The sequence below is a fragment of the Frieseomelitta varia genome, unplaced genomic scaffold (assembly GCF_011392965.1).
Source record: "Frieseomelitta varia isolate USP_RPSP 00005682 unplaced genomic scaffold, Fvar_1.2 scaffold_1026, whole genome shotgun sequence".
In the NCBI taxonomy this organism is placed as follows: Eukaryota; Metazoa; Arthropoda; class Insecta; order Hymenoptera; family Apidae; genus Frieseomelitta; species Frieseomelitta varia.
The window spans coordinates 56,987-84,828 of NW_025108669.1; the positions used below are offsets into that span (position 1 = coordinate 56,987).

The 27,842-nt window shown below is 30.0% G+C and overlaps 4 protein-coding genes and 1 non-coding gene across 17 annotated transcripts; 3 read left to right on the forward strand and 2 right to left on the reverse strand.

The window, feature by feature from the left end:
* Positions 1-2,079: 2,079 nt before the first annotated feature.
* Trnam-cau lies at positions 2,080-2,152 on the reverse strand. Its single transcript has one exon. It is a non-coding gene; the product is annotated as a tRNA-Met (tRNA).
* Positions 2,153-2,425: 273 nt separating this feature from the next.
* LOC122527535 (zinc finger CCCH-type with G patch domain-containing protein) lies at positions 2,426-4,969 on the forward strand. Its single transcript, XM_043651808.1, has 9 exons — positions 2,426-2,615; positions 2,750-2,968; positions 3,056-3,136; positions 3,204-3,344; positions 3,489-3,631; positions 3,703-3,881; positions 3,970-4,239; positions 4,314-4,493; positions 4,576-4,969. The coding sequence occupies exons 1-9, from the start codon at positions 2,565-2,567 to the stop codon at positions 4,869-4,871; spliced, it is 1,560 nt and encodes a 519-aa protein (XP_043507743.1). The 5' UTR covers positions 2,426-2,564; the 3' UTR covers positions 4,872-4,969.
* Positions 4,970-7,106: 2,137 nt separating this feature from the next.
* On the forward strand, positions 7,107-9,298 carry LOC122527621 (box C/D snoRNA protein 1). The gene is made up of 7 exons (XM_043651968.1): positions 7,107-7,202; positions 7,307-7,488; positions 7,595-7,686; positions 7,767-7,945; positions 8,069-8,266; positions 8,757-8,881; positions 8,967-9,298. Exons 1-7 carry the CDS (start codon positions 7,183-7,185, stop codon positions 9,134-9,136), a joined length of 966 nt encoding a protein of 321 aa, XP_043507903.1. The 5' UTR covers positions 7,107-7,182; the 3' UTR covers positions 9,137-9,298.
* A 188-nt stretch (positions 9,299-9,486) lies between these two features.
* Positions 9,487-11,508, reverse strand: LOC122527647 (vesicle-trafficking protein SEC22b-B). Its single transcript, XM_043652019.1, has 5 exons — positions 11,165-11,508; positions 10,836-10,945; positions 10,334-10,494; positions 10,113-10,259; positions 9,487-10,041 (listed from the first exon to the last, which is right to left on the reverse strand). The coding sequence occupies exons 1-5, from the start codon at positions 11,237-11,239 to the stop codon at positions 9,893-9,895; spliced, it is 642 nt and encodes a 213-aa protein (XP_043507954.1). The 5' UTR covers positions 11,240-11,508; the 3' UTR covers positions 9,487-9,892.
* A 285-nt stretch (positions 11,509-11,793) lies between these two features.
* Positions 11,794-27,802, forward strand: LOC122527568. Of its 13 annotated transcripts, none has more exons than XR_006306374.1 (21): positions 11,797-12,079; positions 12,613-12,662; positions 12,733-14,853; positions 14,913-15,573; positions 15,648-15,867; positions 15,954-16,391; positions 16,470-16,555; positions 16,629-16,839; positions 17,462-17,568; positions 17,639-17,795; positions 18,043-18,181; positions 18,250-18,514; positions 18,599-19,353; positions 19,442-19,873; positions 20,153-20,185; positions 21,563-21,805; positions 22,154-22,499; positions 22,581-22,669; positions 23,295-23,339; positions 24,057-24,143; positions 24,846-24,916. XR_006306374.1 is itself a non-coding variant. In XM_043651894.1 (20 exons), exons 2-20 carry the CDS (start codon positions 12,657-12,659, stop codon positions 24,870-24,872), a joined length of 6,423 nt encoding a protein of 2,140 aa, XP_043507829.1. In that variant the 5' UTR covers positions 11,796-12,079; positions 12,613-12,656; the 3' UTR covers positions 24,873-24,916. The 13 variants fall into 13 exon arrangements, 11 of the variants coding, with proteins under 11 accessions (XP_043507891.1, XP_043507883.1, XP_043507829.1 ...); XR_006306373.1 differs by having other exon boundaries at positions 24,863-24,916; XM_043651894.1 differs by lacking the exon at positions 23,295-23,339 and having other exon boundaries at positions 11,796-12,079.
* The last annotated feature ends 40 nt before the right edge of the window (positions 27,803-27,842 follow it).

Genomic DNA, 27,842 nt, shown 5'->3' on the forward strand with positions numbered 1-27,842 from the left:
AACTCGAATCAGATATCCTAGGATAAGAGAGAAGTGGCGTCGCGTGCACTCGGCCACGTGCATATTGTCGTTGAGCGAATAACCGTGGACGCGCGTGCATACGTGCGTAAGTCGTGTTGGCACTTGGACACGCGCTTCTTATCCCTCTTCACTTTACATCTCCCTCTTGCCCGACCGAGAACGTCGTCGTTAAATACTTCACAGGGGGGCCACCCCGTGTATCTTCGAAATCGTCCCTGCTATTACATACCTTTGAAATTTACGTCCCGGGATTCTCCTCGCAAATGGTTCGTATCTCCGCGTATGATTGCGTGATTTCCAACGTGATTCTCTCGATTGATAATTAACGATATTGCTGCTAATACGAGAAGATGAAACCTTGTTGAAGGAAAGAATAAACGATTCCAGAAGAACGGTGAAAATTGTCGAAATATGGTTGTTGAAAAATGTGGTTGAAAAAGTAGAGACTTTTGTTTCTTGCTCTTTAAAGAAAAGAAAGCGGATATCGATGCGGGACGAAGGGGCGAGACGAACGCCGAAAAAAGGAAGATAAGAAGAGAGAAAGCTGACGAGTTTGAATATTTCCAATTCTTTAGAAAAAGAAAAAAAGAAACGGCGGAGTAATTGCTGGAGAAACCGAAGAAGAGAGGGAGAGTGGAAGAAAGTGAGGGAAAGCAGAGGATAGATGGCTGCACGAGAATAGCAAAGAGGGATGGTGGCTCCGTTGGTGGAAGGCAAAAAGCAGAAGTAAAAGGAGTCGGTTGTGACGAGGTTGGCTGCGGGGGAGAATGGAGGTAAAGATGGAATCGCGAGAAGCAAGGATGAGCGGGAAAAGAGAGGAAGATAGAGAAAGAGAAAGGTGAGAGTGGCGGAGGGTGCAAGGTGCAGGGTGCAGGGTGCAGGGTGCAGGGTACAGGGTGTAGAGTGCACGCGGGCAGGGCCGAGTGTAACGAAGCTCCGACTTTTTAATTGGAATATATTCAGAAAGCGGAACGCCTTTTCATCGCGGGACTCGATGCACTGAATACGGCCTGAATCAACGCGGAATCAACCGCGCTTGCAACGAGCCTGCTGTGCACCTGCAAATCGGACCGCGTCTCTGCATTTATACGTAACGGATGCATAGCGGCTGCATAAAATAACCCGCGAAAACACGGATCCGCCTCTCTTCTCCCGACCAACCTTTTCTACCTTTTCTCTCGTTTTCTGCCACGGCTCGCCGATATCCACCAAGGTATAATCACCCTGAAAATACGATAAGTGCGACAAGATCGAAAAGTTGCCAAGGGATTCGCTCGCATCCTAGTCTATTCGTTCGCTCTGCATCGTCTTCAACATCAAAAATTGGTTTTTTTTTCCAATATCGTTCTTCGAGAAATGTGCATCCAAAGATATTACAAGCAAAAACATAGATGTTAAAAAGAGATGTTGAAAAGATCGAAATAATTTTTTTGAATCGTATTGTTTTCAAAACACTATTATCAATTTAATGGATCGATATTCGTTTTGTCGCACGCGGAAACAAACTAGTTGAATGTGATAGAAGCGTGGGTCGCTTTCGATAGATTTATTCCAGTAGAGGGGTCACAACACCTATTCGCTGTAAAGATAGAGGCTACGACAGCTTCAGCTAAATGGGCTGTTTGCTTGCAAATTGTGGTATAGCTAAAGGGCAACAAACAATTCACAACTCGTTTTAAGTACTACATTTCAATTCCAAGAAGCCTCAGGTCCCTCTGGCAAGTGTTACATTTACATAATTGTCTTTTGCTTTGTTTCTTGTTCGTAAAACCGTGCGTCCTTATTCTTCGCGATGCTTATTTCTTGAATCCACATTTTATAATTCTATCTATTTTTTATAGACATTATTATTTTTATAGATATTATGTATCTATTTTTTCAATAATTTGCTACGTATAGCAATTTTAATATTTCTAAAAATTCTATTTGTTAATATAATATTTAATTTCGGATATTTATTATTTAAAAATAGTATATTTCTCTTTATTGGTAATTTTAATTGTGTAGATATATCAATTGAAATAGAATGTTTGTTTTCTTCATACTTGAAAAAAATATTGCCCCGGGTGAGGATCGAACTCACGACCTTAAGATTATGAGACTTACGCGCTGCCTACTGCGCTACCGAGGCCATGAAGAGCAGGTTTTATTTCAGCTATTTATAGGAATATTTTTTTTATCATTCGAATTATATTAATTATGTTAATGTTGTAATTGTTATACAATTTTATTTATATGATTACGTGACTCTTTAGAATTATATGTAAAAGAAACGGTTCTAAATGTATAATGTGTGAGTATTTACACATGCATATATATGTACGTATTTCAAATACAATTCAATCAAGATGTCGCCACATAATGGGCATCGGCATTTAGGGTCTTTAAACTAGATCTTTTTAATATTGGTAGTGATATCCTACTACGATCGTTAAATTATAGAGTACGGAAAAGATCTGTATGTAAACTGTCAAAACTGTTTTTTTCAGATCCCTCGTTCAAGCATTTCTAAATCTACGCAGGGTAAGAGAATATAGAATAATATGACAGACACTGAAAGTTTACGAGAAGCAATTGCACAATACGAACAGCAGGTATGAAATACTATTTTATCAACATTTTACAAGGAAGTAGTATAACCTTTGGAATATCTCGTATACCTGTTTCGTTTTTCGCGTAATAAAATATAGTTTATTTTTGTGTTCTAAACATATTTTTGCCATATCAGCTAGCTCAAGTTCAAGCAACTTTGTCCGTAACTACGCAAGAAGCGGATAGAGAAAATTTATTAAGTTTACAGTCGGACATACAAGAACTTATTACTTTAACGAAAAAAAGCCTACAAGGTGTCGAAACCTCTAGTGAAGATTTAGACGACGATGATGACGATGTTGAAATGGATGATGATATGGAAGATCCATTGGAAAAAGAATATGCTTTATTCAAGGTAGTGTTTCCTTGATCAAACAAAGTGATAAAAAAACAAGAAATATAAGAGGCTCAAAAGAATAATATTTTATTTAATATTCATTAGGCAGAACTAGAGAAAACTTCTAATAATTCTGAGAGTAAAGAACCGGATAAACAAGATGATGGAGCTTCAAATAATATAGAAGTCAGTATGCAAGTATTCTATATGGCATAGAAATGATACAATTATACGGTGGAAGTTCATCTTGTAGGATGAGTTGAGGCAGCTTGAAGGCATGAAATGTCGAGCTCCCCATGGTAGCAGTTGGGGAGGCATTGGTTATCATAATGCTATGATATGCTCTGTTTATCAGAATGGCAGCATAGAAATAAAAAATATGCAAGATATAAAAGTAAGAAAAAAATGATTTATAAATAGATTTAAGATAATTGCTAATTTAAATATCCTTTTAACAAAATCAGCAGGAAACAGATCATTTTCTTTATCCGCATCCATTTTATCAATCATAAGGATTTAAATATACATTATTATTTAGGTCAGGGTATTTTTTCTAAATCCAACACACAAAGAAATGCTTCCATGTCCTTATTATTTGGATGGAAAGTGTAAATTTTCTGACGAAGATTGTAGATTTTCGCACGGAGAATTAGTACCATTATCCAGTATTAAAGAATATAGGTAAGTGAATCTATTAATATTTAATAATAATATATGAAAATCAAAAGTACAATATTTATTCTTATTAATAGAGAACCAGATTTTCAAAGTATAAAAATGGGTAGTAGAGTACTAGCAAAACAAAAGAACCAATTGTGGCACAGATGCATTGTATTAAAAATGCCAGAAAAGGAAGGAGATGTTTTCAGAATTAAGTTCGAAGCAAATGGTAATATTGCAGAAGTTTCCTTACAAGATCTTTTACCTCTTGGTATGTATTTTCTAAAATGATTGTACATTTCACATTATTACATTTGAATTTTGTCCTTTCAAACATTTATTTCAATTTACTGTCATAGATGATGCTGATTTGGAAATGTCAGATACATCTGAAGATAGTGAGGATGAAAGTGATTCAACAGAGTATTCTAAAGAAGAAATAGTTCATAAATCTCTTCTCACGGTAGAAAGTAACACACCATTAGGAAATTGGGAAAAACATACGCGTGGCATAGGTAGCAAATTAATGGCTCAAATGGGATATGTAGTAGGCACTGGTCTTGGAAAACATTCAGACGGCAGAATTGAACCAGTTGAAGCAACAGTGTTGCCAGCTGGTAAATCTTTAGGTATATATATTTTATACTATTGTTTCTACAATATACAAACACTTTGTATTAAAAATAATAAAATTGATTTTTAGATCATTGTATGGAATTACGAGAAAATGCTGGAGGAGATGAAAATTTATTTACTGTAGAACGTAGAATGCGAAAGCAGCAACAAAAATTGGAACAGCAAAGAGAAAAACAGTATCAAAGAGAAAAAGAACGAGAAGAAAACAACGTATTTAATTTTATAAATGCAACTTTAGGTGATAAATGTATGTCTCAAGAAATTTTTTTATAATTCGTATATATTAACACAGTCTGTATTTCACGATACTTCTAAATAATTCTTTGCAGCTAAAACAGAAACACGAAATATATCAAAAGGTAAAAATAATCTTAAAGCAGAATCAAATCGACAATTAAACGTAGCAAGTTTCCAAATTGGAGAAAATATTTTAAGACTAGAACGAGAATCGGCGAAGTTAAAAGAATCGTTGTCAAGACATGCAAAAGGAAGTGTTCATTATAATAACATTATAATGAAATATAATGAGAAACAAAAAGAACTAATTAGTTTAAGAGCATCTGAAAAAAGTATTGCTGCTGAACAAGATCAACGAAAGAGCAGAGCTAAATTATCTATATTTTGATGTACATTATTTACAATTTTAACTTTCTACAAGAAATTAGTTTATGTATTGTATCTATTAATATGTGTAAAAAAATATAAATAAATAAATCTTATAATGCAATCATAATTGTTGCATTAATAATCCTTGCACATTATATATAATTATTTTTAAATATGTTATACTTGTATGATTCATAGTTAATAGGGGTGTGTAGGTACCGGAATTTCGGGTACCCGACTATTCGGGTCGGGCGGGCTCGGGCAGGTAGCCCGATGATTTCGGGTAGTGCGTCTATTTCGGATCGAGTTGGAAAAAGTTCAAATGGGATATGATATGCATTATATTACGTTATCGAAATCAATTATTCATAATATTTAATATACATATATTTTTTTCTTCAAATGTAATAATATTTACTCTAAATGATAATGTAAAAAAGATAATTGCTCAACATTTTGTGATATTAATTTCGTTCGAGTTGATATTATTATATTTCCGGAAAATAATCTTTCACTCGTAGTATGAGTGGCAGGTAGAGCAAGAAATTTTTTTGCAGCTAAAGACAATAGTGGGAATCTGGCTGTATTGCATTTCCACCAACTAATGTTTATATTTCTAGCACTAAAACCATCGGCGAAATACATACAGTGACTCTTATTAATATCTGGACATCATGCTATTCAAAATATTGTTGTGGACTTCGATTGTTTATAATAGTAAGTTTGGATTAATTTTTTAATAATATATTATAGTTTAGTAACATAAAGTTTATTTATTTATTGCACGTCAAACAATAAACTGAATTATGTCAAAATATAGTGTGGCATAAATATTCAGACATTTAAAGAATTATAATATTTAAACCTGAAAATTGTTAACATAAACAATAATTAATATTTTGTTGGGTCTTAATTCCCTTAACTTCAATTACATATCGCAGACGTCTAGGCATATTTCCAGTAATTTTCTTTAAGTCATTGAGCGGGATATTTTTTCGTTCTTCGATTAATCGTTGTTTTAACTCGTCTTTCGATTTATTGACGATTTAAATGACAATTAGTTATTTTTCACCGAGAAAAAGGAAAAACGTATCGAGAAATCGGTCATCTTTTAAAATTAAGTAAAAGAGTACCGTGGCTGATATTGTACGGAGATACAATGATGAAGACCGAATTGAATCAAGAAAAATCAGAAAGGTCGGCCACGAAAACTTAACGACCGAGACAAACGCATTATTCTAAGAAAAATAAAAGTGAATCCTAATTTAAGTGCTCCTAAATTAATTTCAGAAGTACATTTATTAATGTGAAATACATTGGATAATATTGGGAGACAGTTGGATATGTTTCACCAATCATTTATTCTGTAACATTTACTGGTTTCTGCCTCTGTACATATTACTGAATTAATTACATCACTATGCTTATACTTTAAGGGAGTATTCCGGTTTTTCGGCTTCAAAAAATCGATTTTTTTTTTTTTTACATTTTCTCAAAGTGCATGTTTTCGAGAATATTTATGTAAAAGGATTTGTTTAAATTCGTAAAATTAGCGAAGTTAGATGTTTAAAGGAGACGGTATCTCCAACGTGTGGCGCACAGCCGTACCGCAGCCACATGTATATCGTTCCCTCAAATTCACTCGAAATTTGTTGTCGAGGGCCATGTGTTTTAAAGTGAAGTTCCTGCTGGTATTATCTGTTCCTTACGAATAACGATTTTATTCGAAGAAAAATTATTCGAACACACAGTTGGGCATTATTCGAATAAAATAATTATTCAAAATATTTACTGAAATAATATAAAGAAAAAGAGTCAGGAGTACATTTTTTTTTAAATTTTGGTTTATTTAATAAATTTGCTTTGCTTTTAATATTTAATAAAGCGGAATCTATTTGAACCGACCAACATTTATAAACAAATGATAACGTAGAAATTCTTATACTACAATTTTTTACAGATAATAGAAATGATTACATATCTCTGAATGCATATCCCATAATTAAAAATATATTTTTGAAATATAACATTCCTTCGCCATCTGCTGCTCCAGTTTGTTTTCGTTTGCAACGACAACAAACTCGCTTAAAGCAAACAGATTAACTAACAAAATGTTCGAACAAAAAATTGTACTAAAGGCAAATTTATTAAATAAACCAAAATATCCCCATTGAACTTTTTCCAACTGATTCGAAATCATCAGGTCACTTGAAATCTTCGGGCTACCCGCCCGAGCCTGCCCGACTGTGCGAGCCCGACCAGAACAAGAAAATTTGGGGAACCTGCACACCCCTAATAGTTATGCTTAGTCTTGATGTACATAAAGGAACATGGCTACGTCCAGTGACAAGTATGACATTTTAAATAATAAAAACAATTATCGCATTTGAACAATGTTCTAATTAAAATTTTTTAATTTTTATATATATGTATTAAAATTGATATTATTTGCAGAATCGAAGATTGTGAAGTATGTGGTAAAAACAAAGCAAAATACACATGTCCAAAATGTGAGGTTAGAACTTGTTGTCTTGAATGTGTAAATATTCACAAAAAAGAATTGGAATGTGACGGTATTCGAGATAAAACAAAATTTATACCATTAAAATCGTTTACAGATTTGGATATTTTAAGTGGTAAGTTATGTTAATTATATAAACTTGTGCTAAAATTAAAAAAAATTTTTTTTATCATTATTTTTAAACATTACATTTTTATTATTTTGTTAAAAAAATATGACAGATTATAGGTTTCTTGAAGAGACTGCTAGAACAGTTGATCAATTAAAAAGAAATCCGTTAAAGAAATATACATGTCAACTGAGTTTACCAATGGTTTGTGAAATTATTTAATTTATATCTTTCAAAACATGACATATACTTACATGCTTTTACTATAAGTATTGTTTTTATAGCATCTGAATAAACTTAAAATAGCTGCATGTAAGAGGAAAGTTATTTTACAATTTATGCCACAACATTTTAGTAGACATAAAAACAATACAACATATTTAAATTGGAAAACTAATGAATTATATTGGAGAATAGAATGGATTTTTCCTCAAGCAAACTACACAAAATGGGTCACAGAAAGGTAGAATCCTTTTTTATGTTGACATATATATACATTGCAATATATATATTAATTTGTTATTGTAATGTATATTGTAATTTTTTAATATATTATTAATTTTATTAAAAATTATGATATATATAGAGTTCTAGACCATACAAGATTATCATTGCTTATAGAAGAAATTTTATATCCTACTAAATCCATAATAAAGAAAAATGATATAGAGGAATTAAATCTAAAAATGTGTCTGAATGAGAAACTACAATTTTATCAGGCAGCAGGTTTATCTAGAATAAAAGTTCTTTTGAAAGCAGAGAAGGTTTTAAAATCAGATTTAAAGTAAGTATATTTAATCCTTTGTTTTGAAACTTAATACATTTAAGATCAATGACACAACCATTATATCGTTTAATATCTCTACTTAACAGCTAAAGATGTAATGCCTGTGTAATGATTGATATTTACTAAATTTTTAAATTATAAAAAAATCATTGTTAGTGAACTTAATAGTAGAATAAGATCCCTAAAGCATATTGTATGGCAATTGATTTTAATGTCACATAAAAATAAATATATAAATTATGTTGCACGTGTTAAAGTATAAAAATAGCGAAGTATATAATGTGTTAATTGAAAAAATGATTTCATAGTCAATGACACACAGATACATTATTAAATGTGGTTTATTTAAACATGAGTTTAATTGATATTAAATCTACCATTCAATCTACCAACTCTTGGGATCTTTATAAAATTCGTTTTTGTAAAACCCATCGGTTTCAAACATGTTAAATATAACTAATTAAATTGTATATTATAAATTATCTAGGTTTTATGAATTGGATATTACACTTTCATTAAAGGAGAATTTAGAAAATAAAACTATAATTGAATTTCCAACAATATATATAATATTAAGTGATCATACATGCATGTATGAAATTATAGATACTGGTATGTTTTTCTTACATATAATTTTTATTTTTAAGATCACATAATTAATCAGTGCCATAATATATTGTATAATATAATACTTTAGATGATGAAGATGTAATTGATTCAAAATATAACAATGCATCAGAAAGGAGAAAAAGAAAATACAAACAAACGAACATAAAGCAAAAAACAAATTCAACTGTGAATTATTTTTTTAATTCTGAATCCTCAGAATCTGATGAAGAAAAATCAAAATTGATGAAAAATCAATAAGAAGTCAAAAAGCGAATAGTTATCAAATTGTAATATACCAATTATAATGATTCATCAGTTTAAATGAATGTACAAATTCAATCTTTTTTATTTAATTTAAATACAATATTTCAATAGATTAATACAATTGAATCGCGTATAAATACAACAGTAATGAAATTACAACTATACCTTCATTGATTCCCCATCCGAAAAAGTAAATACGTAAACGTTTATGCTTCAGAGAATAATACAATCACAAGAATAAATATACATGTTTGCTTTAACTGTAAATTATTAAGAATTTTGTAAATTAATACATATTATGTAAAATAATACATACGTGATAAAATACGACTTTAAACATGAATATAATTTTAATTTTTAGATTATAAATAAAGATAATAAGATTCACATCATTTTTAATATAACAATAATCATAGCTGTACATATTGTCTTTTTAGAGAACTGCTTCACTAAGCTAAAGCAAAGATGGTCATACATTGTCTTAATTATGTAAAGAATTATTATATTTATTGCAATATGTGAAACAATATCTTTAATGGTATGAATATTATTATATTCTTGGCGACTAGTTTTTTCTCTGAGTGTAATATATACATTGTTCCAATTTCAAATAAATCTAAAATTTAAATACCTTATGTGAAAAACTAAATTCACAAAAAAAGATATTTGCCAATTTTAGAAAAATAATGTAATGAAAAACATTAATAGTCTTTACATAATCATAATCATTTTATCAATTATATCAAAAAACTAAAGAATAAAAAAATATACTAGGAAGACTAAAAATGCAACAAGTCCAGCCACAGCCTTTACATACATGGACTTGCTATTTAAATGAGTTGCATCTTTTTTATATTTTTGTGACAACATAGTCAAATTTTGTGTCTTAGTATCAAGTTCTGTAAAATAAATAATAATTAAATAAAAAATATCTAATAAATTTTATTTTTCTTAAAATATGTAATATTACCTGAAAGAACTGTACCCCTTTGCAGGACATCATCTATATTTTGAACCATGATTCTTTGCACATCCTGTAGTTGAGTGTTAAGTGCATTCATATTTCTTCTTGACCTGCCATCTAAAAAAACCTTTTTTGCTTTTTGAATGTATGTATCTGAAAGAATAATTTATATTTTATGGAAGTAGTATATAAACTAAATTATGTAAAAGAGAAGAAAAAGTACATACTGAATTCGATAAAACTATACGGCCTAGTAACAGTATTGACACGTTTACCATATAAAGAATGAAATTCTTGTGCTATATCTTCAAGATAACTATATGCAGCCCGTTTGCTATAGTTCCTTTCACATAGTACCAAATAACATACTTCATTTTCAATTAAATAACTGTAAATGGAAATAGCTAATAATTTATTATTATATAATATATTTATCAACTGAATGAAAATCTTGAGTAAGAGTTAGATTATATTACATTTATCGTATCTCTAGATAATATTGTAACGTAAAATATATGTCAATTTTTTCATAAATTTCAAAAATCTAAAGCTCTCCCTTTTATATTTTAGATCAACTAGTGGAATATTTTCAATCAGAGTAATTCTAATCAAAATAATTTACAGAGATTATAAAATCATACCATATTGTTAATTCAATTTTGACTTAACTCAAATGTAATATGGACTCTGATCCGAGTTTTTCATTCAATTATAACATAAAAAACTTACTGGAATAAATATGGACCTGTTTCTATAGTACATCTAGCTGGAGATTGGGGCCCCAATCTTCTAAATAACATTTTTGCTTGATTCTGATATTCTAAAATACTTCTTCCACTCTATAAATAATTAGTAAAACATTGTAATCAATGAACAAAAATCTTATACTCTGATAAGTAACATTAATACATTTCAACATATTATTGAAAATAATTATGTACAAGTTAATTATTAATTACATAGCTATACAATAAAACTTATATAAAAACACAAAAATTGTTTAAAAAAATCTTCAAACTCAATCATATATTGACGTTTCATCATAACAGATTTCTAACCTGTTCATCTTCCTGCATAGTAGCTGCCAGTGGTAAACCATCTGCTATCCTTGCAATCATTGTTAATAACACCATTTTGGTAAAAATTAATTAATCTTTTCACCGAAAATATAGAAAAAAAATATTAAAATGTTTGTAAAATAATCGTTTCTTCACCACCTGCGATCCATTTACGCACAACTGGCCACCGTATGACCGATTCGTCAAACGTCCACTGTTGGCATACCACGTCAGTCACTAGTCACTACATTCCAAAGCTTCCATTGAACACATCGCAATCAAGTCTCTCGTTATTTCCATATTTTACGATTAATATAATTACCAAACTTGAATATACAAAATCAATAGATTTGATATTTGTGTATCAAAAATAAAAAGTCGTAATAAAACAGATACAAATAAATATCTACTTATAAAATATACGTATATTTCTATTTTACATTAAATGTCTATTTTACATTAAATACCTAGAATATTTTTATATTCTAAGATTATGTACCAAATCCATAAAAATTATTATTTCAAAGCTTTATTAATTAGTTATTATATAAAAATCTATGGATTTTTGTATTTTCGTATTTTCTAAAAAAAAATTTTAAATCATACTGCAATGCCATCTAACGAGATTATATTGGAGATCTTTTTGACGTTTGAGATCAACGCGTCCGCGCTGTGCGCGTCTATGGTTCTGCTCGCGTGGAAAGTCAACGAGAAAAATTCGTGACGTGCTTAACCCACATCTTCCTCGTAGATTCGGAAAATGTCCGCGTTCTTGTGATTTCTCTTTTGCTTTTATCAAAATTTAATTTACTTCTGTAAACGATTGGACTTGCTGAAGTAACGATTCGAATGTTTTGCGAGAGAAAATAATGCTTATACTCGCGTACCGATACCAGTGCCAGATACGATAGCTAGGTGAGTGAACGTACGAAAGGTCCCTGAACGCTAATGTTGAATATCACAGCTGGTATCGCAATTTTCAAAACGACATTTTAAATTTCTCGTCTTTTGACTTTCTCTTATCCACCAATCATGTTATTTTTCTACAAAAAATGCTCTCTCACGATTTTTGTTATATAATTACAGCAATTTTGAGTTTTTGTAGTGAAAGGATTTTAAGAAATTTTTCTTCCTAGACAACAAATTGTTACCAGAAAGAATATCAATGGATTTTATATTTTCATATTAATTTTAATCAATGCCCTGAATTTATTGTCATTTTATGAAATATTACTTTATTAGCAGAGGAATTCAAAAAATAGATTTATACTGACTTATATATGTGTTTTCTATGATATGTGAAAGTATATCTTACTAGTATATCAATAATTCCAAAATAATTTTATAAGATAACATTAAATAATTATATAAGATAACAGTAAATTGATGAAATGATAATTTTTAATCTGCAACATAATATAATATGTAAATTATATTTTGTCTTATAGGTTTTATATAAATAAAAAGCAGGCATTACTGTCTTACAAACAGTATGAATGTAAGTAACATGTTTAAAAGTGTTGTAAAAAGTTAAACAAAGATTGACTTTTGTATTAATATATTTGTAGAATCCTTATAGAGCCAGACCTGCTAGGTCTAGGGTAGATCACAGTTTAGGTTATGGAGCTCATAATCAAAATGTATGGAATCCAATGTCTAAAGTATCATCAGAAGTATCATCAAATGATTCCACTCAACATCAATCTCCTTTATTAAATCAGCCAAAACAACCTAATGATCCTTGGAATAATTCATGGAATTGGGATTTTGACAAACAGACAGATAATCAACAACAGCAACCACCACAGCAAGAGCAACAACAACAACAGCATTATGTACCTTCATATACCAATCAGGGACAACTGATATCTAATTCTATTCAAGATCATTATTATCAAAATATTAATGGTAATAAAAATGATCTTCTCAATCAGAATTCAACATCAGACAGAAATACACCAGGAACAATTCCGAACAGACCATCAGTTCCTAATCATACAGAATCTTTTGCACCTTATTCAAATTATAACCAATATCAGCAATATCAGCAGTATCCACCTCGAACAAATTCTATTAAATCTGGATCTATGAATTTCGATCAATCTCAATGGACAGGTGATCAACAGTCTCAGAATGTTCCATATTTGCAAAAATCAGGTATACAAAATCAAAAAGAGCAAGCATCACATCCTACTCTAGTTGGTAGTAATTGTAATTGGATGAAATCTAATCAAACAAATATAATAACTTCACAAAATTGGCAAAATCCAGGCGTTGCACTGGGACATTGGCAAGATTTAAAACTAGATAAAGAAGCACAAAATTTTGATGACATAGGAAATCAATATACACCACCAATACAACAAACTAAATCTGATCAGCATCTTTTATCTTCTACCGAGAATAAAGAAGATTTTATAAATGATACAAATAATGCAAATAATTGGTCAAATCAAATTAATATGTCCTCCCAATGGAACACTCAAAATCGTGAATCCGAAGTATCAAATCAAAATCAACAAGTAACACGAACTTATAGCACCAATGATGAATTTAATTCTTGGTCTAAAACAAGTACTGAAATTTCACAGCCATGGAAAAAGATGAATGACAATAATGCTCAGTGGCTACAGAAACAAGATAATTTAATGGAAGAAAATATTAAACAAGAAGCAAGAATTGGTGCAGTTACTACAAATGATTGGCAACAAAATCGTACAATATCATCTCATCATATTCCTAATGTTCATCCTAATGTTATTCCAGCAGTAGAGTCTAATGTAGAACAAGAAGAAAGAAAACGGTCTATACCTTCATCAATTCCAAATTCTGTAAGTTCTAAAGATTCTAATATACATACAAAAACGAATATTGCTAAATCATATGTGTCTGATTCCCGACTTAATATGACTGCTACTCCTGAAACTATATCAACTGCTGCAAGTTCTGAAAATATTTCTATGCAAGAGAACAATGATTTCAATTTAGTAAATGATTCAATAGAATGGAGTAAAAGTAATTCAGTAGAAGAGTTGCCCACAAAATTAGAACAGTTAAATCTTGGCACTAAAGTAAGTAAACATGTAGAAAGTCAAAATGAGTCGAAAGAAGCACAGTCTGTTAATTCTGAAGATGGGTGGAATCAAAGTGCAATTTCTAATATTAGTGTTACACCTAATGATATATCTGGATTATCTTTAGATTGCACTGCATTTGGTGCAGAAAATATTCATTCTAATGATGATCTTATTAGTCAAGACCGTTCAGTGCTTAATGCATATCAAATGACAAATATTAAACCTACAGATAATATACCACAAAGTGGATACGATCAATGGTACAGTCAGGATACATTGTCACTCACTACAGAAAATACATTATATTCGAAAGATAATGTTCATCCACCTAAAGAATGGAATATAGAACAAAACGTAGAAAACTATGAAAATATTCAACAGCCTTCAGAATTTGTAAATTTAGAAGTAGTCGCGCCATCATTACAAAAACGTGATATATATGGCTCAAGAGATTCTATAAATAAAGAAACTTTAGATAATGATCCTAAACCAGTTTCAATTTCTACCAAGGAAATAACTGGTACTCGTGATTTTAGACAAGAAATAAATAATATTGAAGTACCTTCCACGCAGCAATCAACACGATCTCATTCGCATCTTCAAACAGAACAGGTAAGAGAAATGGATCAATTTTTTTTATGCAGTTAAGGTAAATAAAAATTATTTTATAGGTACCAGATAATTATGAATTCGCGTCAAATGATAGAAATACTTTTTTGGAAACCGGAGAGTTAACTGATTCTCATCAAGAACATGAACCCACTCCGTCAAGTCAGGATGATGAAAATGATGAAGTACCTAATGACATTCCTTTTTTACGTGAAATACCAGGACAATCAAGCTCCATAGATCCACGTAGGAATGATCCAACTGGGCAGGAACAATATGTTCAATCTGGTCAAAGATTATCTGACCCAAGAAGAAATGATCCCTCTGGTCAGGAACAAAGTCTTCAGCTAAGAAGTATACCAGAAAGATCAGAACGTCGCGATGTTCCACCTGGTCAAGAAAGAAATGTTTCTTTACTTTCCGACACGATAGAACGTCGGAATGATCCATCTGGTAGAGAACGATCTCTGCCTCCGCAACAATCACGAAATGATCCGTCTGGAGAAGAAAGGTATCAGTTACAATCTCAAATTATGTTAGAACCAAATGAGATACGGGAAATACCTGGAAGAGGTAACGAATCTGAAGATCTCGTTCAGCAAACGGATGAGAATCTTAGACAAATACCGGGCGGTTCGTCTCCAAATGAAGTTACTCAGTCTTCAGATGATAGATCTAATGGAAGAGTAGTTACAGGTTCTCAAGAAGTTTCTTCTATAGGCAGTGAGACGAAACTTTATATTTATATAAATTCAATATCTTTATACTTATTATTAAAACTTTATATTTCATTTCAGCTATTCAGGATCAAACCAGTGATTCAAGAAATAAACGCGAGGAAGCTGTGGGAGCATCAATACGCGAGACTCAAGGAATTTCTAGTGTATCGAATCGTAGAGATTCATATGAAGATGAAGATGATGAAGGCTCTGGAAATAGTAGGGACGATAGCAGAGAAAGACGACGTGACAGTAGTTCAGAACGCCGAAGATATGAATACGAACGAAAAAACGCATAGTGAGTAGATGTATAATAATTAAACTCTGATAAAATTTATAAGTCAAGAGTTTTGACTTAAGACTTTTATTTTAACTTATTTGCAGTTATGATCGTGAACGGGAATATGATGATGATTATTATTATGATCGTCGTCGTGGAGGTGAAAGTGATCGAACATACAATACTCGTGACGAATTCGATCGTCGAGAAATTCCTTACCGAGAAGATGATCGCAAACATCATAGTCGAGATGATCTAGATAGACATGCGAGAGAGGAGATCGATAGAAGAAATAGAACTAAAGAAGATTTAGATGATAGAGATATTAGAAGACGACCAGACGATCGTAGAAAAGATAGGGTTGATGATGGAATGCGACGTAGGGAAAGGGACATTAGAGATTATGATTTACGATATTCTAGAGATCGCGATTATCTTGATCGTGACAGAAGAAGAGATGACAGACGAACAAGACGATACGATGATTACGATATAAGAGATACATATAGGAGAGAATATTACGACGATCCTTATAGTAGAGGGTATATATTTTTTCAGCATATAATTGATATTTGAACATGATGTTTTGTATATATAAGATTTTTTTTTTTGGTTTTTAGATCTAGACCATCCAGTAGATCTTCTTACAATGACAGAGATCGAGAATACTATATGCGATCGAGAGATCCGTATTATCCTTATAATGGTACACATATTTCTTGTACCTAAATTTTTATTGTTTCAATAATGAAAATAATTTAAATTATTTTGTATTATAGGATATCCTGGATACGAGTATAGTGTTCATTATGCTAGTAACTATTATGCATATATTGAAAATTTGCGACGTACAAATCCTGCTGCTTATTCAGAATGGTATCATAAATATTATGCTAATCAACATCAGCAACAACATATTTCTCGTGGTGTTGTTAATTATCCCGAAGACAGAGCAAGTGTCCATTCTGGGCGTAGTTCTTGCGATGAAAGGTTAGAAAAGTTGAAATAGCGATTAGATGTGAATATTCTAGGTCTGTTCTCTTATAGTTTTTATAATATTTATTATGTATTAGATTTTTTACAAATTCAAGTGCATGCTTCTACTCGCCAAACAAAGCATTATATGTTCCGTATTTCGGGTATCCTGGATGGACCAGAAGTCCACGAAGACAGAATTCAAGTTATCAAAATTTAAATAGGTGAGACCGAGAGAATTCTCTCGGTTCAACATGCTCGAAATATTGAAAATATCAAACTTTTTATTGTTCAAAGTAATTTATTTAAAATATAATTAGTTAAAATATTTTCTAACTAGTAATTTAGTTAAATATTTTAACTAGTAATTTAGTTAAAATATTTTCATGATATTTAAAACATCTTTTTTAGGTAGATGTTGAAATTCCTCATTAGTATTCACCATAGTATTAAAAAGTCATCAGTAGTATCTATTAAAAATTAAGATATATTAAAATATTTACATACATCTGTAATATTTCCAATCATCTTATTAGAAACAATCTGTCTTCTTTTCTTGTAGTTATTTTGCTTTTCCTGTGACTTTACATTACAAGTTTTTTAATTTATACATAACAACAAAAATTATATTTTTCAGAACAACTGGTGACAAACGAACTTTGGCTGATATGTCTATGCTTGAAGATTCAATAGCTACTTCTGCACGAATGACACCGACTAAATTTTCTATTTCACATGTTTATGGTATAGTATCAAATTATGTAGTTTATCAGAATTTGCTATGGGAGATTTTATAAAAACATTTTACGTCTAGGATGTTTTTCTATTGGATCATTGATACATGTGCATCCAGCTTATCCGTCTGATGGTGAAAGAGCCAAAGTAGAAATTTTTAAATTGGACAATTTACTTTCACATGATCCTGTAGCACGTGATTTACGTGCCTATCCTGGTCCTCTAATTAAGCAAGTGTAATCAGTATATTTGCAATTTAAGCATGCGCGTTCTCGTTTGTGATGCGATACGTTTTATTTATTTTTATAAAAAATTAATTTTGCAACTATATTGCTTTTAATAATACTGTATAACATAATAATGCGTGCTTGGATATTAATTATTATGTCACTTAATTTTACACTTTCAATATTTTTTAAATCATTTTCTATATGAACTTTGTATTATTTTTAATACCATATCTCTTTTTTTTTTTAAATTCAGGGGTGTTACTCATAAAAAAACCATTATCGAATATTGTGAAAATAAAATTAAAAAGGCGGCATCAAATGAGGAAATGATCGATCGTGCTTCGTATATACTTTTATATGAATTAATGATTATGTTGATTCAACAAAATGGAGTAAGATATTTTTTATTAAATATGCATATAATTTCCTTCTTTTGCCTAATCATATGTATTTTTTTCAGAATGTTGTTGGCGTTGATATAGCAGCATTGCTACTTAGAAATAAAGACGCGTATCCTTATGAGAAACAAAAATTGCAGGATTCAGAAAGAAGGGAATCGATAATATCTCAAAGATCGGGTGCCTCAATTACAGATAGTATTCAAGGTAATCAAGATAGTATAGCAAAAACCGAAAAAGTCGAAAGTAATCCACAAAAAAGTGTGGAACAAATAACAGATGAGTTTAGGAAAACACTACTTTACGGATTAGTTCAAGAAGCATTAGGTAAATACGGTTTTGTATTTTTCACGTCATTAAACAACTATATGATGTTCAGATATTTTAAATTTTATCATTTTTAATATGCAGAATATGCAATGAATGAAGGTCTTTGGGGACATGCACTTTTCTTAGCTAGCAAATTGGATAAACGTACACATGCATCTGTAATGACGCGTTTTGCTAATAGTCTACCATATCACGATCCATTGCAAACTTTGTATCAACTTCATTCTGGCCGTATACCAGCTGTAGTTACTGGTATATCAGATCTTCGATGGGATGATTGGAGACCTCATTTAGCAATGATTATATCCAACACATCCGCTAATCCTGAAATTAATCGTCGCTCAATTACAACTCTCGGTGATACACTTTCTGCACGAGGAGATGTTTATGCAGCTCATTTTTGTTACATACTTGCACAAGTTGATTTTGGTATCTATGGCGCAAGTAACGTAAAGCTTGTATTAATCGGTGCAAATCATCATAAATCTTACAATGCATTTTTTACAACGGAAGCTGTTATGCTCACGGAAATATATGAATATGCTAGAAATCTTAGTGAACCAGGTTTTACATTAGTAGATCTACAAACCTTTAAATTTGATTTGGCAATAAAAATGGTAGATCATGGATTAATAGAGAAAGCCTTATTATACATAGAACAAATTGCAGTAAATATTTTTAACGAGCCATCGAAGTATAAGAAGTCGTTTATCAATGCAGTATACAATTTAGGAGACAGGATTCGATATCATGATCCTATCTATAAAGATTCAGTTGATGAAGCTACAACCTTAACTTGGTTCAATAATCTAACTGAAATTGTTGATAAATGCCACGTAAGTTTAAATAGAGGATAAATATTAAAAATATTATCTTATTTGAATATTATAGAAAAAGAAGATATTATTTACTATTTTATTATAGGAGGGAAAAATTATCGAAAATGAAGTTTATGCTCTTCAAGCAAAACAAGAATCATACAACAATATACAAAATCAAGAAGTGCACGAAATTAAGCAACAACAATGGAGTACGATTCAATCCGAATACAGAGAAGGTCCAACGTCGATGATGGAAGTAGCTACGGCTGATACACAATCAGAATGGCAACCGATATCTCTACCATCGAATGTACCAGATACATATGATCAAAATATGCAATATGCAGGAAATAATGAAGACTCTTGTCAATACCAGCAATCTCAACAGCAAGATTATTGGAATCAAGACTCGTATTATCAAAACAATTATGGGAGAAACGATAGTACCATTACAAATTGGCAACAACAATCAACATATCCTTCAGAACAAGGTGACATTGATGATTCTCAGCAGCAGGAAAAATGGAACTATAAGGTAAATCAATTGTTCCAATTTATGACATAATAATATATGATTTTTAATATTAGATTAATCTTTTTGTCTGTTATTTCACGCATATTTTCATTACATGTTTCAATAGCGCAACTATTATATATTTATTATCACAGTTTAACTAAATTTTTCGCTCTTTCATAGAATATGTTTCAATATAATAAATCACATAGAATACGTTTCATATGATAAATCGTATATTCAAGTAGAAATAACAATTTTTTTATTTGTTTTTTTTTTTTAATGCTTACATATGGACAGATGGAAAGGGAACAAAAAACACCAACCCTTGAAGTAAGTAATTACATGCTTACTGCGGATAGTAATCTCGATCCTGATTGGTCATTGGATGACACCAATGTTAGCTCATTACGACGACGCAAAGTATTAACAGATTCAAATCGATGCGTCACTCCTCATTCTTCCAATTCTAATATTAGTACTTATACAATCATATCATCAGTTTCTAATCACTTTAGATCAACTACTTCAGATGAAAAATCCATGAAATCGCGAAAAATGATAACATACCCTAAAATCACAACAGCTTATCCGAAAATCATATTAAATAATACAATTCATCAAAAAGACATAAATAAAATTAAAAAATTAGATGGTAGATACATGAAGCCGCCTTCTTCGCAGCCGCCCATATTCCTAAAGTGTAAAATTAAAAAAAAAATAGAAAATAATAAAGACAAAAATTCTGATGATATAGATGAAAATAGTTTATTGACAACTACTGATTTAGATATTCAATTTAGTAGAATAAATTTTGAGTCTCTTACTACGTTTGATTCCAGTTCAGAAAATAATACAACTGTAGCTTCTGAAAATAGAAATCAAACTTTAAAACAATATTGTAATTTTGAGGACAAAAAAGTCATGAGGATAGCTCCACATATTCGAAGAAAAGATGTTATTTGTGATACAGTAGATGCGTGGTCTTATTCGAATTCTTCACAGAATCCTTCCACAGAATTGTGTCAGTATAAACCACTTATTTTTGGTGGAACGTATCCAATAGATTTACCGATTAAACCAATAAGTGACCTTTGTGTAACGAAATTCGAAGATGTTCCTATAAAAAAATCCATCCCTAAAACTTATTATATCGATGTTCCCACAAATTGTGAGTAGATAGTATAATAGGTTTCTCGATGTTAAACTTTAATGTTATTGTATATTTGTAGTTATATTTGCAAGAAATGTTAACTTACTTTTGTAAGTCAGTTAATTCTTCCGCTTATAAAATAATGTTTTTAATGAATAATATTTTATGTTATTATAGGCATGAATAACACAAATATTTGATACAAAGTAATAGAACATGATTATAAAATATGTTCTTGTTTTAGATGTGATTTATGTATACAAATCTGTTGATATTAAATATGTAATAAAGTTTCTCATGTTACTGATTTTTCTGAATTTCTAAAAGTTGTGCCTCTAGATATAATTATTTTATAAAAAAATATTTTATTTTATATGAATTATAAATATGTAAGCAAAGTTCTTCGCTGTTTACTGTGATAGATATTTCCGTCAAAAGGAAATTATTTATATTCAAAGTAATAAATGCATAAGTAACATGTACTTATACTATGCAGTAAACAGTGATCAACTTTGCTAGAGCAACTTTGCGATGATGAATTGTATACTTTATTTCAGTCGTCACAACCGACGATTTCGATGACACCGTCAACGAGAAAACAGTACGATCCGTTGGAAGAATTGGATGCTCTTGAGACTCCGAAACCAGCTTCAAAACCTGTAGCTTCAACCAAACAAATTTCAGAAAAGCCAATCGAAAAAAAATCTTCTAACAGTGGTTCTTGGTTTGGCGGACTTTTTAGCAAACTTGCTCCAAAACCAAGAAACCAAATGATTTTACCAGATGACAGTAACCCAACGGTAATTTTCAAAATATTACATTTTTCATAGATTAATAAAAAATTACGATAGTTGGTTTTATATTTTTTTATCGCTTAAGGGCTCACGCGGGTACTTATGGTAATTATGACGTCTTTTATGATGGAAGAGAAAAAGGGCAGTATAATTCAATATTCGGTCATTTAATTAACAGCTAACGAATTATTGATATATTCTTGCTTAACATTCCAATTTTTGTGTCTAACACAAAATTATACAATGAAATTACTTGAGCCCTGTAGTTTTTTTCTTTTTATATAAACTGTGTTTGTGTTCTCTTTATTTAAATAAGAAGAATAATATTTATATCGCGCTTTATTTCTTAAACAGATCGTTTGGGACCCGGTAGCTAAAAAATGGATGAATAAAGACGAAGATGGAGATAGTAATTCGGCTACAATAGCTCCTCCTCCAAAAGCTTCTGATATGGGATTTAGACCACCTGTGCCTGAACAAATATCTCAACCTTCTCAATCATCTCAATCACCTTTACTAGCAGATGAATCCACTGTGAACAAATTTAAATTACCCAGAGGTAGAAGTATGCGTGCCAATTACATAGATGTAATGAATCCAGGTGGTGGTTTAAAAAATAACGTAACATCTTCAAATATAACAACATCTCCAATGGTACCCATGGCTAGTTCATCACCTCAGTTATTTATTCCTGCACCAGGTAAATTTTTTATAGCTTCTGTTGATTTTTTTCTGTTGATAAAATTTTCTTTGATTAATCATATTATATGTTTTTTTATAGTTAACGATCCTAGTGCTCCTATGGATTTCTTAACTTCAACGGCAACATCAACCATAAGTACGAATGTTTCGGAAAATACATCTCAAGGGGTAAGTTCGTTTTATTATACACAATAATCTCTCAAACTTTCATGTACATACAACCATCTTTTATCATTACAAACATATATACAACATTAACAATACAGTTTCATGTTAGTAAATCTACTATTTCAGATTCACTATACACAACCTTTTTATTATCTTTATGTTATGGTTGCAGTATTCTGGTATGCAGCTTTTTGATCTTTCTCTGGAACTGTAATGTTAAAATGTTATTTTCTTCCGAAATTCTTTTACAATTATATTTGTAATAACGTCTGTATATTTTTCTTAGTTTTGTGTATTGTCTGTTTACCTAAAAATACTCGTTTTTCTCTTCTAAAATAATTCTTACTTTTGTATGTACAGTATATTCATCCAAAAATTATATGTATTTATTTTTGTTTATTTAAATTATTTAATAGAAAATAATATTAATTACCAAATAGGTTTCTAAACATTGTCTTTCTCTATTATTTTATTTTTATCTAATTGGAAAATTTTATATTATATTTTAATTATATTATATTGTATTTTAATTATGCCAAGTAGATTTTCCAAGTAGAATAGATATTCTCTTTCTTGCAAACTTGTGTTTAATCCACCTTTCTTTTTTTGTTTCCTTTGCAAGCAGTCAGGGAGGCAGAATGATGTAGCCAAATAATAATTATTTCTGATAGTAAGAACTATTTTATTAATTTTATATATTTTTTTATTATTGTACATGCATGGTTTGTAATGTTTATTTAGTAATGTAATGTTTAGTAGCATGGGTGATAGTGTAAATATTATACGTATTGTCAATGCAACATACACTTAAACAAATTGAATTACAACAATAAAGAAAGATAGGGCAAATACAATAGATGAGATAAAGCACATGTTTGAAAAACTACTTTTTACCATTTGTTTGTCTATAATCTTTTTCCTGATATTTTTATTCTTTTTAATGTTGCATATTAGGCCTTTAGGTTTTTCTTTTGCATGTACACAATTTGTTGATATCAGATGCACAAGGAAGGGTGATTCATTCATAAGCTAACATATGGTGTAGGGCACTAAAATAATGCACTAGTATGTCTACATCATAATCTTCAGCATGGTTTATCTTTGCAATTAAGAGGTAAATCTATCGTAAACCTATCATAAAAAACATCGCACTTTTATACATGACAATGTTAGAGATTTGCAATACCGATTATGCAATATTTGTATATTGTCTAATTTTCTACGATCTTTTACGTCATTTTATTTTTATTAAATTTTATTAAAAAGAAACAATTTTTATCTTGTAAAATCGGTATTGCAAAATTTTTCATAAATTTTGAGGCCTAATCATAGCAATAGAGCAAATATTCGGTTAGTGAGACAAAATTGTGTTGCATATGGCACACAGTTCTCTCGATGGAGCTCAACCAGCTCGTTATCGCGAGAGGTGCAGAGCTACACTATGAGGGATCCGCGTTTTCTCCCACAAGACAAGGTAATCCAATGGTAGATATTTTTCTTATTTTAAAGGTGATATCATTTATAAATATTATTCAACGATACGTAATATATGTCTTAATTTATTTATTATAGTATCGTATTTTATAATAAGTTTGTGATTACAGAATATACTTTTTTAATGATATTGCCATTAGAAGTGAAATGATTCCTGAGTGTTTTTTTTTTTTCTTTATAAAAAAATTTTTAATAATAAAATTAATTTTAATTCAAGAATTATTTCACACATAGAAATATCTGAAATACATTTTACATATGTAATAGATTTAAGATAACATATATTTACTTCACAGTCATGTAGCTTTTGCCTCTAAATCAAGCTTAAATTCATTCAATAAATAATAGATGCATCAACATTTCATTCTTATAAGATTTTCCTGGTAAGGGAAAGCTTGGTGAAAGATATGTATATGGTTTTGGTCTCACAGTATATGTGCTATTTGTTAATTGCGAAGCTTATATTTTGTGCTTTATGCTACATTCAACTGTAAGTTCAAAATTACAAACTTAAAGAAATAATCATTTAATTAATATTTTTCAATCTTAATAATTTTATTTTGGACAAAATAACATAATAATAGTATGAAAAATTTAATAGTATAATAAAATATAATAGTATAATAAAATTGTAAAATTTTTGTATATAGCTTAATTTTGATGTCGTGCTTTATTTTTCAAGAAAATAATGATCTTTAGGGACCAATGATGTACAACCCGAATGACATGAAGAATCGTTCAGTGAAGAACGTACAGCAGAATCGATATCCTCCACGATAAAATTCACAAGATCACATTCGAAATTTTCACAAACCACACTGGCAAGCATACCTCAAATTACGTAAGCAAATAATAATAGATGCTTTATAAGTTTTAGTCATGTGAATTTTCAATTTCGACTTTACAAAGATCAATTTATTTTCTCTAGAAATACAATTTCTAGGGAATCATATATAATATGTATGTACATCAAGCAGATAATTTCTCTTAAATAGCACCGTGAGCAAAATCTGGAAAATATCACAATTCACGAGAAAACAATGTTTAACAAGCCGTTAATGTTAAGAATTTCACTTGTTTCTGTTTCTTATCTTGGAGAATTTCGACAAATTGTTTAATCGTATTTCGGTAGTATACAGGGTACTTGTTTTGTAAAATTAGTTTTTCTCATGGAATGTTTTTTAACTAGCTCGTTGATACATGATTGTGCGAATCGTAGATATTTTTATTTTATGAAATAGTTTTTACGATTCAACCCATTTATCATGCTTATCAACGATCATAATGTTTATCAGCGATATATATTTTTAGAATGAAGTCTGTATTATTGATGTTAAAGCGCAAATGGGTTGAACGTTTTTATCGTGAATCCGTTTTAATGAGTTACATATATCGAGTTGAGTTATATTGAAAATTCCAATGATAAAATAACTGCTGAGAAATGTATGTTATGTTGAGTGAAATCGCGAATGAAGAGAATGTTAAGTTTGCACTCGTAACAGAATTCACGCTTAAATTGTGAATAATCTTTCCTGAAACATATTTCGCGAGTATAATGTTAATTACAGCAAGAATAATATGTCGATCACATCGTTGACGTTCTGGAAGAATTTGTTACAGTCTAAAAGCATAGTGATGCTCTGTGGAGTTTGATTTTATATGCTGATGAAGAACAGTTATTGCATAGAAAATGAAGCAGATATCAGTAAGAAATGTTACAAATCTGAAAATTTTATAAATCCTATTGTTAGGCAATGTATCATGCAAGTATTTGTTATTAATCATCAAGCTAGTATATCATTATACCAACGTTATATCAGTAAGAAGTGTAACTGCCATCTATCTAAATTCAGAATAACGAAATATTTCATTTCGAATTTTTACTTTCGTAATTATTCGATATATTTTTTTCTAAAAATTATTTTCTCAACAGTGTTTGTATTAATTATTTCGATAGCTAGTTATTTTACTAATGCATACATATTTCCTTTATAAGCAATTTTTTCACATACATTTTAAAGTTTCGAATTTTACCTTTTTCTTATCATGTATTATAACGACATACTTAAAAAAATAACTGCAAATTGTATAACTATAATTCTTCACTTTGTTCATATTGATAGATATAGCGTTCTATGAACTATACATTTTTCTTCTTTAGGAAAAGTGCATTGTTTGTTTATTCTTGATATATAAAAACGTTGGTGCTATCAGAACATTTCATATGCCATAAAAAATTTAATCTGCTCAACTGAGAGAAAGAATATTTTACAAACAAAATACGCTTCTACATACAAGAATGTTATTTTGCGTTTCTTTTTTTTCTTTTTACAATCGTAATACTATTATTCTAAAAGTCTGTGTTTTTTTCAATAATCGCTTTTCGTGATACATGTTTCTTGAACATTATCAAGGGGCTTCGTTCCATATGAGCCAAGCGAATAATGGCAAATTTAGCAATTTGACGAACGAAGAATAACATTTACGCAATGTACAAATGTAGGGTAAGCCTTATAGATTGGTTTTTCATTTAACGTCCAGCATTTTGTGATAGTAATACAATCAAGAGCAAGAAAATATGTTGCAAATATGATTGATTGGGTATATTCAAAATATAGCAAAATGACCATAATTTCTATAAAGTGGTCAATCTTCGAAAGAAACAAAAAGATATAAGGAGAAAAATAACTCCATTTGGTTTGAGTGAAATAACATTCTTTACCGCCATTAATCACAATTGGAGTAAAGCTGGTTTTGTTGAGATATGTAAAATATATTAGATTATTCGATTTTATATTCGTGACACAGTAATGTGCTTTCAAAACATATATATATTACGCATAAATTACAGCATATTATTACGTGAAACGCGTCTTTATCTACGTTACATGTATATACATATATATATAGATATATAATAAAATTTATGATTTGTACATACATATAATAAATATAAGTCTATCTCTTCGGGAAATACAATAAATTCGCATGTTGGTAGGTTAAATAGAGCTATTCTTTTCACATAGGTGCCGAAGTAAATCCAAGAAATTTATTATTACATTTTAATTCTAAAGGTAAAACATCAAAATCAGAATAATTCTTTTTGTGAAAAATGGCATTAAGCTACAAAATATGCGTTTTGTTATAAAAAAATGATAACAAATAAAATGTATCTTCTATCTGAATTTAATCTCCAATCGTTTTCAATGAAATACCTTGGTTTTGTTGAGCAGGTTTATATATATCTCAAGTTTTCGTTACAATTGATACATTTACGAAATTAAGATTTTGAATAATATCTAAAATTCGATCAATCTATATTCCTTTATCAGTGTGCTCGAATGCTGCCGAGGTGATATACTTGCGGTAAATAATGAACATCAAAAGAGGGTTCTAACACAAAATGTTAAAGGTGAACAGAAGTATTAATTGAATTGTATGTAATGTATGTATAGAATGGTTTATGAATGATGCGATTCTACTTTAATGTAACATAATTATATTATATCTTTAATGCACTTTATAATTCATATGTCGATGTATGTTTATGGGAAATACGGATAATGAAAGATGTATACTGTATATTAATATTACTATCTATAATTGCTATTATAATAAAGAAAAATATGTGAAAGATAATTTATGAGTCTCAATATTTTGCAAATTTATTCCTCTTATT

What these genes read in the sequence shown, in the direction of transcription:
- LOC122527535 (XM_043651808.1), top strand. Translation starts at nt 2,565, where the DNA reads ATGACAGACACTGAAAGTTTACGAGAAGCAATTGCACAATACGAACAG. An exon ending in TTGCACAATACGAACAGCAG is followed by an intron (nt 2,616 to 2,749) that starts GTATGAAATACT and finishes TTGCCATATCAG; the next exon opens with CTAGCTCAAGTTCAAGCAAC. An exon ending in TCCAGTATTAAAGAATATAG is followed by an intron (nt 3,632 to 3,702) that starts GTAAGTGAATCT and finishes TCTTATTAATAG; the next exon opens with AGAACCAGATTTTCAAAGTA.
- LOC122527621 (XM_043651968.1), top strand. Translation starts at nt 7,183, where the DNA reads ATGGCTACGTCCAGTGACAA. An exon ending in ACAAAATGGGTCACAGAAAG is followed by an intron (nt 7,946 to 8,068) that starts GTAGAATCCTTT and finishes TGATATATATAG; the next exon opens with AGTTCTAGACCATACAAGAT. An exon ending in GTATGAAATTATAGATACTG is followed by an intron (nt 8,882 to 8,966) that starts GTATGTTTTTCT and finishes ATAATACTTTAG; the next exon opens with ATGATGAAGATGTAATTGAT.
- LOC122527647 (XM_043652019.1), bottom strand. Translation starts at nt 11,239, where the DNA reads ATGGTGTTATTAACAATGATTGCAAGGATAGCAGATGGTTTACCACTG. An exon ending in CTATGCAGGAAGATGAACAG is followed by an intron (nt 10,946 to 11,164) that starts GTTAGAAATCTG and finishes AATTATTTATAG; the next exon opens with AGTGGAAGAAGTATTTTAGA. An exon ending in ACAGGTCCATATTTATTCCA is followed by an intron (nt 10,495 to 10,835) that starts GTAAGTTTTTTA and finishes TTCCATTTACAG; the next exon opens with TTATTTAATTGAAAATGAAG.
- LOC122527568 (XM_043651867.1), top strand. An exon ending in ATTAGTTCAAGAAGCATTAG is followed by an intron (nt 18,515 to 18,598) that starts GTAAATACGGTT and finishes TTTAATATGCAG; the next exon opens with AATATGCAATGAATGAAGGT. An exon ending in GTTATTTATTCCTGCACCAG is followed by an intron (nt 22,500 to 22,580) that starts GTAAATTTTTTA and finishes GTTTTTTTATAG; the next exon opens with TTAACGATCCTAGTGCTCCT.